The 16,298-nt window shown below is 37.4% G+C and overlaps 1 protein-coding gene across 2 annotated transcripts in view; it reads left to right on the top strand.

Moving 5' to 3' along the window:
* ELOVL4 (ELOVL fatty acid elongase 4) overlaps nucleotides 1-12,034 on the top strand; it is a 36,816-nt gene extending 24,782 nt beyond the window's left edge. For both annotated transcript variants that reach the window (XM_039568192.1, XM_039568193.1), the window contains exons 4-6: nucleotides 4,246-4,417; nucleotides 6,621-6,748; nucleotides 7,257-12,034. In XM_039568192.1, the coding sequence (XP_039424126.1) occupies nucleotides 4,246-4,417; nucleotides 6,621-6,748; nucleotides 7,257-7,532 (576 nt within the window). In that variant the 3' untranslated portion in view covers nucleotides 7,533-12,034. The remainder of the gene's footprint in view (nucleotides 1-4,245; nucleotides 4,418-6,620; nucleotides 6,749-7,256) is intronic.
* Nucleotides 12,035-16,298: the final 4,264 nt, after the last annotated feature.

A 16,298-nucleotide genomic window follows, 5' to 3' on the forward strand; every position in this document is an offset into this window, starting at 1 on the left:
CTTTGTCCTTCAAGGGAGTATGGAAAGCTCCCAGAAAACAATTTCAAAAAAAAAGAAAAAAAAATTTGGCTCTCCTGGATACCAGAGAATGTCTTTCTCTGCCTCTCCAACCCACATCATCTGTCAAGACAGTAAGTCAGTGATTTTAAGGGAGCAGTGTAAGGGCATGTGGTGGCACTTCCCCTGTACAGTTTAGCAATGCCAGCAACCTGTAGCTCAGGCACCTCTTAAGTCACCCATAGCCTCTTTGGTTTTGCCAGTTTTTAAGGGGATATTTTTCCATGTATTTGTCTGTATTTTCTTCATGTATTTTCTTCAACTTTGTCAGTCTTCTGGCTTTCACTGATGATTGTGTAGGTAGTTTACACAAAATTTGAAGAAACTGGTCCTCCTCCTTACTGTTTTGAACCTACCTACACCCGTTAATCTCATTCAGGCTCCACTGGCTGTTCTACAAGAAGCAACGGACAACTGGAGCAAGCAGGGATGAAAATTAAATTCCACAACTGCAGAAACATTGGCAGAAATAAACTCCTTTGTGAAGGACTTATCTGAGGGATGTAGGAAGTAGCCACCTTACTGACTGCTGGCGGGAAGTTGAGTGGTTTTATTATGAAAAAAAATAAAATGTTCATAGTAGACAAGAAAGAAAAAGGGGAACAAATCTCTAAGAAAGTATTTAGAGGTATCTACAGATACCTCTTGGAAAAACTTTTTGGTTATAGCTTAAGAGTCAAAATAATAAATGCAAAGGGCTGAGGTGTTAAATCCATACTTTGTAGTACTCCTTCAGTACTTGAAGTGAACGATTTTGTAACACTATCTAGCTTAATGTATGTTAGTGTCTGTGAGTAGTCATTTCCCCCTCTGCTTATATTTGTGTGTCCTTGTTTCCCAGGTCAAAATTCATCTATTTTATTAGCATTTCTGAAGAATTGGGAATTCAGGGCTGTGTGAATTAGTTCTTATTTTAAGTGTGCTGATTGTAACTGTGAAGCTGAGCAATGGTTGTTTTCTGTATTGTAATTGTAATCTGCATTGTTTGTATTTATGTCTAGAGCTTGAGTGGTTTCCTCTTATGAAAAAGGCATAATATATTTTAAACTTAAGTGAACTTGACTTCACAAGTTCTGGAAACAAAATTCTGTAACTGAAAGAGGGAAGACTTCACTGTAAAAGCCACTTCAATTTTTCACATTGCTGTGACCTTCCAAGAAGTACCTGTCCCTTCATATCCCTTAATGGATAACTGTCTCCAACCCCAAATGAGGACAAATGGTGCAGAAACAGAGTCCTGTAATAAAACAGCCCTCCATTCAAAAACCCTGCAGCAGGCAGAGGACATGGGATTGGACCTCTTGTTGACCCCCTTAATCCTCAACTGTAATGTAATCTTTCTGTGCCATCTGGTGTTTTAACAGACTTAGATTGGTGCATATGAAAATTACCAGAAAATATGTGGTTGTGACTAGTATGGTTCATTACAGGAATGTGCCTTTTTAATGCATGTTTTCTTTTCTTTTCAACTAAATCTTTCTTGCATGCTGTGTCCAAAGAAAGGCTACAAGTTAGGTCACGATTTCTGATGCTTTGCAAAAGAAGTTTAATAGTAGCCACCTACTCCTGACACAGCTTACATATCAGTGTATTGTTCTACTCTATTTCTGCCCTTTTTCACTGATTTTATGCATGGCCTCGGGCAAATGACATCTGTTTCATTTTTTTCTATAAGCTAATGATGAAAACATCTGCAGAAGTCACTGGAAGTACTGAAATAGATCATCAGTACACAAAACCTATCAGGTTTGAGAGTAAATGGTAGAAAATTTGATGATAGTAAGACAGCAAAGAAGCTGACAGGCAAAAAAATCTACAGGAGCACAAAATCAGCAGGTATAATCCTTCAAAGAATCCTGTTGTTTTTCTTAAGTGATGGGAAGCATTTTGATCAAAAGTTCAGATTATTTTTACCCATGGACTGTAGTTGCTTTCTGTGCTAGGTGGACTTCAACAGAAGAGCAATGAGATGTGTTATGTGACTTGTCCAAGAACATATACTGAACCTGTGGCATCTTGAGCATAAGAGAGAAGGATTTTTGTAGGATTTTTGTTCACTTATATTTTTCTCTATGTCACAGTAAATTGGCTATTTGCATATTGGCTATTTGACTTATTGTTCCCCTATTTCATTAACAAAAATGTCCATTTACTTTATAAAAGATTTTATGGCAGTTTGCTTGTAACTGACCTACTGGTCCTCTAAAAGTTTGTTGGAAGGGAGGACCTCCAAAGAGCTGAAGTATTGCAGTGCTGCATTGTCATTTTTATGGATATAGAGTCCAAAGTGTTTATTGTTAACTTACGAAATGAAAAGATACTTATCTTAATTGATTTAAGAGATGCAACTTTAGCAAAGACCTGTAAAAGATGCTGGGCTGTTATGCTCAGCCATTGGGTGTGAGACAAACCTTGATGTGGGTGTTATTAAATACCTAGCTACCTGTCCCAGAGGCAGTACTGGATATTGAGCAATATATATATGTATATATATATGTATATATATATATATATATATATATATATATGGTTCCTGCAGCTTGCCTGTGTGTCTGGGAGCTCCAAGATCTGTGGGAGTCACTTTTCTGTCATTAAGCCTCTCTCCAGCTTTAGATATTAATATCTCTTTGTATAAAACTGAAGAAATCTGCCTCCTCTTCCCAAGACCTGAAGTGGGCTAAATCACGCCCAGAGAGTGAGAAGGGCATTTGTTCATTAATGGATACATAGAAGGCTGCACTTGGGCAGCAGTAAGATGTGCAGTCCCTCTGGAAACTGCAGAGCCTGCAATGCAGATATGCAGCACTCTTCTCCTATGCTGTATTTTTGCTTCTGCTGTAATTTCTCCTAAACTGTTTGCCAGACCACTTATGGCTGTGACAAACTTAGTCTGTGGAGAGATGTTGTCCTTTCCTACTGGTTTGAAGAGGTGGAGGAAAACACTGTGCAGGGCTGTAGCATTGTTCTCTACAGCTCATTATGATTCCCCTTTCTCTCACCTAAGAGTATGTGTGCAATTGGGAAGGGAAGCTACTCTGTGTTAACTCTTTTTTTCTTCTGTCTTCCCTGGGGACTGAGGGGGCAGTGGGGTTATTTCACACCATGTTAAGTTAAGAAAGTCTGATATACCATCAACTGAGTCCTGAAAGACAAGGTGAACTTCTCACAAATAGCTGTGTTGTGACATTGCCTGCTCTCCTTGCTAGTGGTACCAATTCCAACTTTTTTTTTTTTTTCCTTTCACTCTCTGTATGAGTCACCATCTGGTCCCACCCTTGCATAACAAGCTAGATGACTTACAATGCCAAACCTAGACTTGTTGCTATGTTTTGGGATCTGGGAGGGAGTCCCTACCACCACCGTACTCCCATATCGTAGCATTAGCATATTGCTACAGAGGGCTTTACTTGCTTTAACAATATCCTAATTTCAGCAGGAAGCCTTGTTTATGTTGCATCCTGGGCAAGATTTGCTGTGATGGGTGGATTAGAAAAAGAATTTTGGGTGTGTAGCACTTCCCTGTTGGGTAGATGGGTTATATCTGTTCAGTTTTTATGGCTCCTGTCTCTTTTTTCCTACTCCCTGAATGGCAGAGAGCCACTGGGGGAATTCTGCTTTACAGAGGGAGTTACTGAGCAGGCCAGAAGAAGCTGAGGGAATATTGCTATAAGGAATGTGAAATCTGTACTGCACCTAACTTTTTTGGTATCTTTCCACCCATATGCCTGTGGTACTGAAGGTTTCAACCTTTGCAGCTTCATTTTATCATAATGTTTCTGCCTCATTTTTCTGACCACATCGAAGTGTTGCCTCATTAGAAGGGGAAGCCCAGTGGGAATCTTCTTCTGCAAAGCTTAGGAGAGAATGAGGACACAAACTTCCCATGTTTAACTCGTAAACTGTTCAGATATGGCAAAGCTTTTAACTATATCAGCTCTTTTTTACAGATGTGATTTGTGAGCAGTAGGCTTAGAAAAATCTTCTTCCATAATCATCTTCCATGTCCAGAATAGATGAAAGGAGTATTTTTTTTTTCTCATACTGTTAGATGTTTGACTCCACCTCAACATTTAACGAGGATTTATGGAAGGAAGAGGCATCCTTCTCTTACAGCAGATAGATGGTGAGAACTTTATTCCGTTCAGTTTGGAATCACTAAAACTTAGTATTCTCTGTTTTTCATTGCAGATAGCTGCTGCTTTGTGGTGGTATTATGTCTCTAAAGGAATTGAATATTTGGATACAGTATTCTTCATCCTGAGAAAGAAATTTAACCAAATTAGTTTCCTTCATGTCTATCACCATTTCACCATGTTCACCTTGTGGTGGATTGGTATTAAGTGGGTTGCAGGTGGACAAGGTGAGTTCCCTTCTTCTCATATGCCTTTGGCCGGTTAGAAGGGAGAATTATTATTGTTTGGTAGCAATAGAAGAAAATTTCTTAGACTTGACTTTATAATACACAAAACTGTTTATTAATGCATACAGTCTCCCTCTGTGGGAAACATGGGGGAGGAAAAGATAGCAGAGCAATAATCTAATGAATTGCAAAACTTCTTTTCTTTTCCTCATGGGAATCAATTGCAAGCCTGAAGTTCTACCTTCAAACGTATCTGTATCTGTGTGAAACAAAGATGTATGTGTCTTGCCTAACTTTAATTCTTGCAGATACAGAGAGCTGCAAAATCTAATTGTGGGCCACATTCTGTGTGCAAATTTAATGAAGTTAATGGAGATGTTATTTTGGCATTGTATATGAGTTTGAGGTTTGCTTTTATTTTTATAAAGAGGCATGTATAAAATTCTGAAACCTTCCCTTGGAGGTGAGCCAATAAATCTGTCAATTCACTTTTAAAACCTATTCATACTGACACAAGTCTAAATTCATTATCAGCCTTTTTTTTTCCCGTTGCTTCCTTTCTAAAGCCTCCATCACATAATTTCATTACTATTTATTGCACTGGCCACATCTTCAATTGCCTACACTGTACTCTTGTTCCTGTTGTTTAGCCTTCTCTCTCTCAAATTAAAAGCTCTGCAGAGCTGAGGGTACAGGGAAAATGCCCTGTTCTGTTTGATGTGTACTTTGTAGGCTTATGACACTGAAAATACCATACAGTAAACACAAAATACCATATTATGAACACCAAACTAATATTTTGGGGTTGGTGTTTTGGGTTTTTTTTGAGCTACACTAATACTTAACGCATGGGGGGTTTATGTTCCCATTTACTATAGATATTTTGTACTGAGGGGCCACTTACAAAGAAAAATATATAAATTTAGTATCTGCAACTACCATTTAATTTCTCTCATGTAATATGCAGGAAGCAGGTACTCAACCAGACATTTCATGATCTTTGTTTGCAACTGCACCTATAAAATAAGATTGTTGGAGACTGGATGGTTACTTGTAGTCTTGCTTTAGAAATTCCCTGGGTATCTCAAAAGGCCCTCTCCCTCGTTGCCTTTTCAGAATTTTCAAGCTAAATATCAGCAGCTTTTAATACAACAGTTAGAACTATTTCCAAATTTCTTTCAAGTTCTGATGTTCTAGCACTGCCTCTTAGTTTCTAGAGCCTGCGAAAGGAAAAGCAGCAGTTGCTTTTCTGCATTTATGCATAAATGTGGATAGATCTGTGTTCTTCTATTTTCTAGTTGATAGCACATTGCTTACATAGACGGGTCTATTATAAACTAGACCCTATTATAACAACTGGGTCCAGACCACACAGGCATCTGAGCTGTTTGATGTCAGCAGCTATTGTCTGTATTGCCCTAATCTTACACATTAGAGCATTTTTGAGCCTCTCTGTAAGTGTAAGAATACCTTAACAAGATACAACGTGATTCTGTTAAATGGCTGCTAATCTTGACAAAGCAAAGAGATCTTAATGCAAATGAAACTGTAAGCATGGATCTAACATGGATCGTTCTGGAAGATGTTATACTATACACTGACATATTTAAGAATGCTGGATACTTTAAATCATAAACAAAGAAACTAAAGATGATTAATTTAGACAAACTCACCTGGCAATGCCTTAAAGTTCTCATAAACACAAGTCAAGTTTTGCTTTGTATGGGGTTTTTTTGGCCTATTTAATCAGACTTCCATGTGAGTTTCTTGACTTCTTGCTGAGAAGTGAATGTTTTGCATTTAAGTACAGCTTATAAGATAGAAGTACAGAGTCTGGTACTTTGTACTTTACATTGTCAAAAAAAGCTTTTAATAATCCTTTAGAAAAACAATTGCAGTTACACTGCACACACTAATGTGGAATACATGTCATTTATGTCTGTTCAACAAAAATCTTATAAAAAGCTTTGGCATAAGTAGTTCCATGGAAGATGTGACATACAACTTGCATTCACATTTGTTTGTGTCAGTACATGTTGACAGCCAGGTCTGTACTATACTATTCAATATTTTGGGGGTAGAATCCTGACATGTCCTGTGCTTTGTAAATTTTACTATTAAAAATAATGATACAGATAATACTAAAAAATAATCCTCTTTTTTCCAAAATTGCATTATGATCTTCCCTTCTGTTCCTGGACAGCTTTTTTCGGAGCTCAAATGAACGCATTTATTCATGTCATTATGTACATGTATTACGGATTAGCAGCTTGTGGCCCTAAATTTCAGAAATACCTGTGGTGGAAACGATATTTGACCATATTGCAATTGGTAAGTAAAATTTCTCCTTTTGAGGTAAAAGGTGTTGCTTCTGAGTGGATTTGCATTTGCAGAGCTTTGGAACAGATGCTGCTCCTTCCAAAAGTTCTTCTCTGTCTGACACTCCTCAAGTTAGAATACTTCCTGGAGATGGAAGCATTTATTCAACTTCAAAAAAAAATATGCAGCATAGATAAGAGTTGTGTGCGTTAAACTCTAATGCTTCCTTGCTGGTTGTTTCAACTGAATAGCAAAGACATGTTCAAAATGTAGAGAAAATCCAGATGGCTTATTATCTTCTCATTTTCCTGTTTCTGAAAACTGATACCAGACACTACAATAGATCTGATGTTCCTGGTCAAGCATAGATGTGCGTGCATGAATGTGACAGTCAAATACAGCTTCCCTACCACCTCCCAGTTCAGCAGTTTTCATTGCTTAATGAATTGGTATAAATCTATGCACTCAGACCTATGGAATATATCCAGACTTTTTTGATTCTGTATTTTCTGTCTTTCAGGTGCAGTTCCATGTGACTATTGGCCACACAGCCTTGTCTATTTATATTGATTGTCCTTTCCCTAAATGGATGCACTGGGGTGTCATTTTCTATGCTGTCACCTTCATCTTCCTGTTTGGTAACTTCTACTATCGGACATATAAGCTGCCCAAGGAACCTGTAAAGAATGGCAAAATAGCAAATGGTGCTGTTGCAAATGGAGTAAGCAAACCAGAAAATAATGCGGTGGTGGAAAATGGAAAAAAGCAGAAAAAGGGAAAAGCAAAAGGAGAGTAACTTGATCCAGGCCTTAACCATTGTTGGCAGTGAGGAACCTCCAGTTTGGTTTATAAAAGGAAGAAAAAAACACTATCTGTACCAATTAACCTTAGGTTACTGAAGAGCTAGAACACAGATATTTTCATTATTTATGAAGATTGTTTTAAGAACAACACTAAAGTTGAATTTCTATTGTAATTATGTAATTATCATGCATATGGTCTCTGTGTAAACTTGTAGACTGCTGGTGTTGGTGAATGTAAGGAAGAATTGCAGTTGATTCCATGTTTAGCAGTCCAAAAGTTAATACTACCATTGATAAAGGCAGTTTTGTTGGCACCCACATTTCTCAGGGGGGTGGGGAGGGGAGGGGAAGGAAGTAGCATTTGAATACTTGTGCTTTCTTTCCAGAAAATTATTAAATTTCAAATTATGACATATTATCTAATCAGAATGCGCAACTTTTCTTGTCCTCCTTGGAGAGTACCTTCAGACAAAATATGTGCTGTCAAAACAGTGTTTGACTTTTCAGACATTACTTGATTTAATTGAGTATCTGTTACAGTTTGGTTTTTGTTTTATTATTTTTTTCTTGTGTGGAAATCTACCTACCTCTTCATCTGCTGAAAAGAATATTGAGCATTAAATAACTGGTTTCTGAAATATGGAGTCTTCTAATCTAAATATCTGTTAATACTAATTCAGGAGAACATATGTTTCCCTGTGGGAGTAAAAGGGATTTTTGGTGGTATCCTTTGATCAAGTCATCAATAACCTTTTTTTTAATGTAAAGTGAAATTTTGGAGTGGTACTTTCAGTAGAGCCAAGTAAAGAATACATTTTAAGAATGTATAAATATGAATGAATATATTGGTTGAAGCAAGTAGTAAAAATAGGCCTGCTGCTTGTTGTCCGTGACCTGCATTAAATCTGTGGCTCTGATTGATACTCAAAATAGTAAGATAATGTTATGGTGGAGAGAAAACAGCATGTAATTCCATTTAGAAATGTTGTGTGCATGAGTAGTCATGCTAACTACAAGGCCATCACTTTATTGGGAGAGGGAGTTCGGTTTAAAAGTACTAAATACAGCAAACATAAGATATTGAAAATATTGCTGTTGCTTGGTACCTGTCAAAACTCTATTTGTTAGACACTTGCAGACAAATTATTGCTGACAGGCCACCATTTTAAGTCAAAACTGCTAAAATAAGTAGAAACTTTTAGATGGATTTTCATTTACATGTTACATAAAGGACTTTTTACCATTCCTTTTGTGAAGAAAATAGGGAAAGATTTATACTCTTTCTGAATAATGTGATTGCTAGGAGATACATTTTGAGCTGCTTAGCATGCAATGAGTAGAAGATGGGTGGAATTAGAAACTATATCCTGAATTACTGTGTTCCTTGGCCATCACTGCAAGAGCTGCATTGTTACTGTCCAAATGCATTCCCCAGCTCTGGTGAAAAACATATCCAGAGGTAGCAACAAACATATATCTGGCAAGTGGCACCATTGGTGCAGGAAGGGTACACGGAACTGTAAGAGTAAAATGAGTGACATGTTCAATAGATTTTTGCATCTCAAACATCCGTTCATCTGTTTGTAATACGCAAGCGGGTCACATCTTCTGTGTCTCAGGTTTGTCTCGTCTCTATACAAAAAAACCATCTAAACCCAAAAAACAGGTCCTAGAAAAAAGGGTTTTGGATATAGTCTGTTGTATTAAAAAATAATTCCTAATGCTGGAGTTGGTTCAGCTGGAAGGTGGTTCATCCCTAATCACCACCAGTGAGGATTTTTGGACAGAATATAGAATTGTGAAAAACTGTTTCTGCTGAACTCAAATGCATGTGACCATTAAGTTTCTTATCTTCTGTGTCTTGTGATTCTTCCAGCCTTTGTAATGATGCTTTTTGCATTTGCATAACTGTGTATTTATGTAGTGTGGCATGGGGAGGAGGGACGGTGATCTACCCTTCCTTCTTGGACAAATGCCACTACCCTTAACCAAGCCAAAATGCTGGCTGACTCAGTAACTTTGGCATGGCTAAAGGAGTAAATAACTACAAAGCAGATTTACAGCACACCTGCTACTCCAAGGCAGTGGCTGGTGTGAATACACTTACCCTACTGTAATTTCAAGGAAGTTTACTTCACTTTGATTAAAGGGTAGCTTCTTTCTATTTGCCATGGGATGTGGGCAGCTAACTTATAAATCTGTATCATTCCGTGAATTGTGTTAAACTGGTTGTTTGCTCTGTCATTCATTCAATAAGCCAGATCAGCTAAACTGATACTCTCAATGTGATCTAGCTCTGAAACAGCATACTGGGGAGTATTCCAGTGCAGGTTCAATTATGTCTTTGCTACATTTTCTGAGTTAAGAATTATGTCTTGCATGATGGCAAATATTTAAATAACTGAAAGTTAAATCGTTTTTCCCCTTCATCATGCATGGAAGTGGATTAAAGTTGATGGCAACTTGAACCCTATTGACAGAACTTGAGTAGAAGCCTACTGTCAAACTCTGGGGTAATTGTTAAATTCTAAGAAAAAATGAAAAAACTCACTGTGAGAATGCATGTGTACATGCACATCATATTGTCTGGCCCTGTGCATAAAACCAGAGATTGCCATTTCATGGAAAAAAAGCCCCAGTTATTAAATTACTGGAACACTGCTGTTTTGAGTACATCTTTTGCAATATGACTTTCCTAGGTCTATTTATGATATATTTGATTGTTCATGTAATTCAAGTCCCATTACAATCTTGAATATAATGGCCTTATTAAATGTGCATTTTTTGTAGGCATGGTCTTGAGTGCAATATTTCTGTTTCTGACTATGCAGCCAGACTCACAGAATACAGGGCTGAACTTGTACAGCTTTTTGCTTTTCAAAATATGAGGCAATAATGCACATGTGAAATACTGACAGATTCATTAGAGTCATACTTGAGTCTAAGGAAACTTAAAGTTGAAAGTATGTATAAATATGTGTATTTTCTATACACAGTACTGAAATTTACATTATACAATCTACTTTGCAGGGTTATTGGGGTTTTTTTCTTCTAAATCCTTTCAGTTTATTGAAAAACTAAATTCAAACTATTTGGAACTTTTTTGCCAACGAATGATAATTTTTTTTGCTAAGAGTTCTGAAGCTCTTGGATCAGAGTCTCATAAATATTTGATGCCATGTAAGTAATAAAATTTCATTTAGCCTCATCTCTAGCAGTGACAGTTTGTGGATTATTTTAGCACTTTTTCAGTGTAAAATAAGTATGAATTATCTATACATGTGTGTATATATGTGTACACATACATAGTGTATGTGTGTGTATATATGTATGGGTTCTTAGCAGATTCTTTCAATATGTGAAGTAAATTATATTTCTGGAATGTGAATTGACAGGAGCGAACAGAATGATTCCTACAGCTCCAGCAGTAAAATGAAGCAGTTTTCATTCCACAGTTCCAATATCAGTCTTGCAAACATAAATAGTATTTGTCAGTCATTTTAGACATAGGATGGCAGACAAGACAGAGCCATTTCTACCAGTGTAATAAGTATTTTGGGGCATCAGTTGTAGATTCTGAGGGGAGGGATCTCAACTCAGGGTAGCTGGGGAATTATGCTGTATTATAGTAGAGATCATTTTAGTATGAGTAACTTGCTCCAGGTGAGTCTTTGAAATCATTGCAATCATATCTGTTTAACAGAAAACTTTTAAAAATAAATCATAGTCATAAAACCATTTAGGTTGGAGAAGACCCTTAAGATGACTGAGTCCAACCATTAAACAAATGTTTCTCTGTAGGTTCAAAAGCATGGCCTATTTGATTACAGGACCGTCAATTTCTTCCAGCTCCAGATCAGGAGAAAAAGGTGAAGGCAAAATGAAAATGCTGCACTTTTTTTTTCAGGTTTAACCTAAGGGCACATTTCTTCAGAGTAAACACTTGAACTGCATGTGCTGGGAGGTAAGAAAGGTTAAATAGCTTTTGTGGTGCAAGACCTCAGTCCTAAAATAGCTTACAAGCACTAGCTATCTCTTAAAAACTTGAATAAAATTGTTCATGGTGCATAAAGTTAAACTTTGCATGAAGCTAGTGTGGGCTGAGAGTCATATTTAAAATGAGATCTATTTCAGTTAAAATTGAAGAGAATGGGGAGCTAATTAACGATCTGGATAGTGTATTTATCTTGGTTAGAAACACAGACTTACCTAATTTGATACCTAAAGCAAGACACCCATATGACATCTCATTGCACTGCAGTCTGATGTGCTGGACCCTTTGCTAATATAAGCAGAGGCAGCTCCATGGAAGTCAGTGGGTTGGTTCCCATTTACCTCAGCAGAGTATGTTGAGCACTAAAGAGCAGGGAAAATACTTGCTTTCTGCCAATATCCCAGGAGGATTGAGGGAAATGTATGGTTCAGGGTGCTGCTTTTGCATAAGGTGTTCATGCTTTTGTAAACATTAAAAATAAACATTACTTTTTTCATGCTGTTTGAGTTTGGTTTTATACATTCCGTAGTATGTTCTTCTGTGTCCCATCTTGCGTCAGGATGCCTGCTAATTTCAGTGTTGTGCAGATCATGTGATGTAATCTGTTTTGTTCCCCAGAAGTTTGAGAAAAACGTTTTTGTGACACATCCTCCCATTTTAAGGTTACAGGGACTTCCTAATTTCAAATATTGTCCCCAAATAATACTGTAGTGGCTTTGAAATCACCCTTTGAATGACCGAAAATAGGATGCAGACTTAAACAAACAAAAAAACCCTGTAAGTTTCCCTATTTGGTCTTGGAAGTGTTAACAATTAGGAATACAATTAGCCATGTAGTTTAGCTTTTGCTGGACACTGTGTGGTGTTAATGTCATCTCTCACCCCAGAGAACCTGGAGCACTTTTGGCATTAGGTGCAATTCGTGGTTACGTGTTGCTGGGTACAGTAAGTTCCTTCGTTGTCTGCCAAGTATGATTGCTGTTATCAACCTTTTAATACCAAGTTGCACCCATGTTGCACTGCTAGAATCTAAGTGCAAATAGCTATTCCAAATGTCAAGTAGTAGAGAATCAAGTCTGCCATCATAGCAAAATATGGTGTGGTCCATTATGTCTTGCACAATTCTCAACTGTTGCTTCAATCCACTGCTTACATCCTCCCTGGAATCAGAAAATACACCAAGTGCTCAAAGCAGGATATGTCCCTTAGATTATTAAAATATGCTGGAGTAGGCTCTCTCTGCAGGCATCTTTCTCATAATTCTATTCGCAACCAGTAATTAAAAATAAGAACACGTGATCAAATCAGATTCATCAGATGATTGGATAGAATAGACTGGATCCTCTGATGTTCTATTTTCTTTTTTGTATGATTTGCTTCTTAACATCTGGGAAATTTGGGTTGGGTGGGGGAAGGGTTTTATTCCCTGTTTTCTTGCTCAGCTCAAAGCACTGGGTACTATTCTCAGACACATGCATGAAGCCTGTACTCAAAGACAGCTTTGAAGGCAGTACCATCTATGCACTTGTGCCTTTCAGTGACTTTTTATGGTGTGCATTTTGATTCAGCAGGCTGGAATTGATACAAGCTCGTATGGCATCACTGCTATCTGACAAATCAATATCAGGTAGGTTTTAGTCTGCTAAACAAGAAATCTTTGGTTTTTGAAATGATTCAAAATGTTTTCTGTCCTTATCTTTAGTTAGAGAGCTATTGTTCTTGCAGTGGTATAACCTTAATTTGTTTGACAAGAAAACCACTTTTATGCTAGTATTTTTTGGAGAGTGTTTATGAGAGGAAACCAGAGAAATACAAGAAACAACTTGGGCCAGAAGCTAGAGAACATGAGGTAATTGCTCCTCTAGTTTTTGCCGTTGCCCCTAGATGTTGCAGGAGTTAAATGACTACTCTGTAACTGTTATTGCTGTGTATTCATTACAGATGCTGTAATGGTACACAAGTAGTGTACTTGTGCATAAGTACATTCTGAAGTACATAAAAAATTGCTTTGTCTTAAATGACAATCAAGAGAGCAATTTGTCTAACTACAAATACTTGGAGTGAAAGTAATGACAAACATCATACTCCTGCATTGGCAGGTCTGACTCTATTTTCTCATTAATAATGAGAAAATTAATAAACTTCAGAACTTCTGAGTAGCTTCTTGCAGTAACACAAAGCCCTCCAAAGCCGAAAATTGCTGTATAACTGCTAAAAAACCTATTTTTGCAGAGCTTCTGTTACTGCTTTTTTTCTTTTTTGTACATGTATCTTCAGGTCAGGTGGTTGATTACTAAATTATTCCAGAGTGGGATGTATGTCACAGAAAGATCTTGTAGTAGCTGCAAGTCAGTAAAATGTTAAAATGAACTTCAGGGTGTTTTATAGTCAAGGGTTTCAAGTCCATGGCATCATTTGTTACACTGGCTTCACCTCAAATGCTGTTCTTGGGCACAGGGTACAGCAGTCTGGGTCTACCCAGCCTGATAGGAGTTTTTTTACTGAACAACAGATTCTCACCTGGAAATTGGTGTCTGACACATTTGGTTTTGACACATTTGGCAGATGGCACAGAAGCAGTCCCTTGGCCAAGGAGGAATGGGGGGGTTTTGTAGTTCTACCTATTCTCAAAACACCAAACTTGGCAGGGGGTATTGGAACATTTTCTGCTGATAGTGTGAGGTACAGAGTTTGAAGAAAATGTGTCCCTGGATTCAGTACTTGTAGAGAGCCTAGCATGCTTTTCAGTTCTTAGTTGCTTGACATAAACCAAATATGCTGGAAATGCTCCAATTAAATAGGAAAAAACCCCACCACATTCTTAGGATTTACTCAGAAAATGATATTTTAGGTAGTAGCTAGTTTTTTACTGGAAAATTCCCCTCTTTGGCCTCTTCAATCACTATGCATGCCTTTCTGCTCTGCTAGAGTGGCTCCTTGGATGAAGACTGGGATGTGTGTTCAGGGAACAGTTTACTGCTGTGATTTGTCACGGGGGCATGTGGAGTGGCTTTTCTTGCAGTCTGAAATGCCAAATAGCAGCCACAGAGTCTGAGCAGGTTGAGTTGTAACAACATTTTTCATTTAATGATCTCAAAACTGGGTCTTATGGATACAATAAACTAGAAGAAGGAATAGCTTTTATTAAATTTCATCTTCCTGCTTAACAAATACGGGGCTACAAAGGCAAACTCCAGTTTTGTATTCTATGATATGAAGGCACACTGTACATTCATAACCAGAGCTTTTGGTTGTGAGAGACAGAGAGTTTACTAGTGTGCTATAAAATCACTTTGTTAGAGATTTTATACTGAGTTCTTCTGTGATGAAAATTTAATAAAACCCACATTTTTATATAAATTTGTCTTTCAGGTATTCTTATTTTAAAGTCAGGTAACTTTTCTTGCACAGCTAAAATCCCTCATTGTGACTTCTGATGCTTTTTTGTATTCTCTAGGTGAAGTTTCACTTACTTCAGTGAGAATTGTCACTAAGGACAGTCCATGATGCTAACAGAATTTATATAAGTTTACTTACCATCTAGACCTCACATTGCACACTAAGAAATTTGGAGGATAATAGAAAAATAAGGACCATAAACTTTATTTTTTTTTCTATTTAGTTTTTTTTGAAGACTTCACAATGAAGGTATAATTACTTCAGTAAAATACTAGAATTGGCAATGTATTTTGAACTTACACGATGTTGGCTGTGGCAGAGTTCTTACTGAGAAAACCCTGCTTTGTGCTGCAGACCAGTGCATGGGCGATTTTTTTTCTTGCTTTATGGCACTTTATTAAATCTGCTTTTGATAAGGGATGAGATACAAGACTTGTATATGCAATGCTTGTAACTCCAACTCTCCTTAATGCCTCTGATTGCACCAGCACTATGGAATACACCTGTAGTACCATCTTGATATGCAGTTGGCATAAGTTGCCTGTCTCACAGGTCTATAAAATCTCTTGGCTCCAGAAGGTGTTGTCTGAAGCCTGTTGAAATCTACAGAGGTATTGATTTACTAAAATCCTTGAGCTGAACCATTAGAACAACAGTTTCAGTTCCTATTTAAGCAAGCCTGTTATTTTATTCATACTCAGACTCACAGGGTGCCTTTCAAAATATGTTCCAGCACATTTTTGGCAGTGAGCCAATTTCTCGTTCTTTCAACACCTTGAGTCTGACTTTGCCAGCCTCTGGTCCAGCCACTGGTACCAGGGAACAGCACTAGGCTCTCTGCAATTCATGGCAAGTATTAGAAGATGGCTGTTCAGCTCAGTAGGAGATGGACTAATCAGAAGGAATCCTTTTACTTTGTAGTATGTTTTGTTAGGAATTTAAACTGACTGGGGAATAAGTGGGTATTTTAATCTGACCAAAATATTCTTGATATTTTCTTCACATTATCTCTTAATTTATGTTTTCATGGGAAGTAGGAACATGTGTAGGAACAAAGAGATGCACAAAGCATTAGTGGTTTGCTTGCTTTTGCATTGCAAGGATGCTCAAAATAACATGATGTTTTAGCCAGACAAAGTATTTAAGACTCTGTTCTCAATTTAATTTTTGGTGTAGCAATTTTGGCAGCATGACAACTTGAGGCAATGTAATTCTTTGTTTGTTAGAACAGCAGCAGAATGCTGTGCAGTGTCTCCTTCACTGAGCAAATTTCCCATTATAAGCATAATGCCAGACACCAAGATTAGTTCTCAACATCATTGTGACCTGGAGAGCAGTGCATTCTGTATCTAAATTACAAATTTAA

This window comes from Corvus cornix, chromosome 3 (assembly GCF_000738735.6).
Source record: "Corvus cornix cornix isolate S_Up_H32 chromosome 3, ASM73873v5, whole genome shotgun sequence".
NCBI lineage: Eukaryota > Metazoa > Chordata > Aves > Passeriformes > Corvidae > Corvus > Corvus cornix.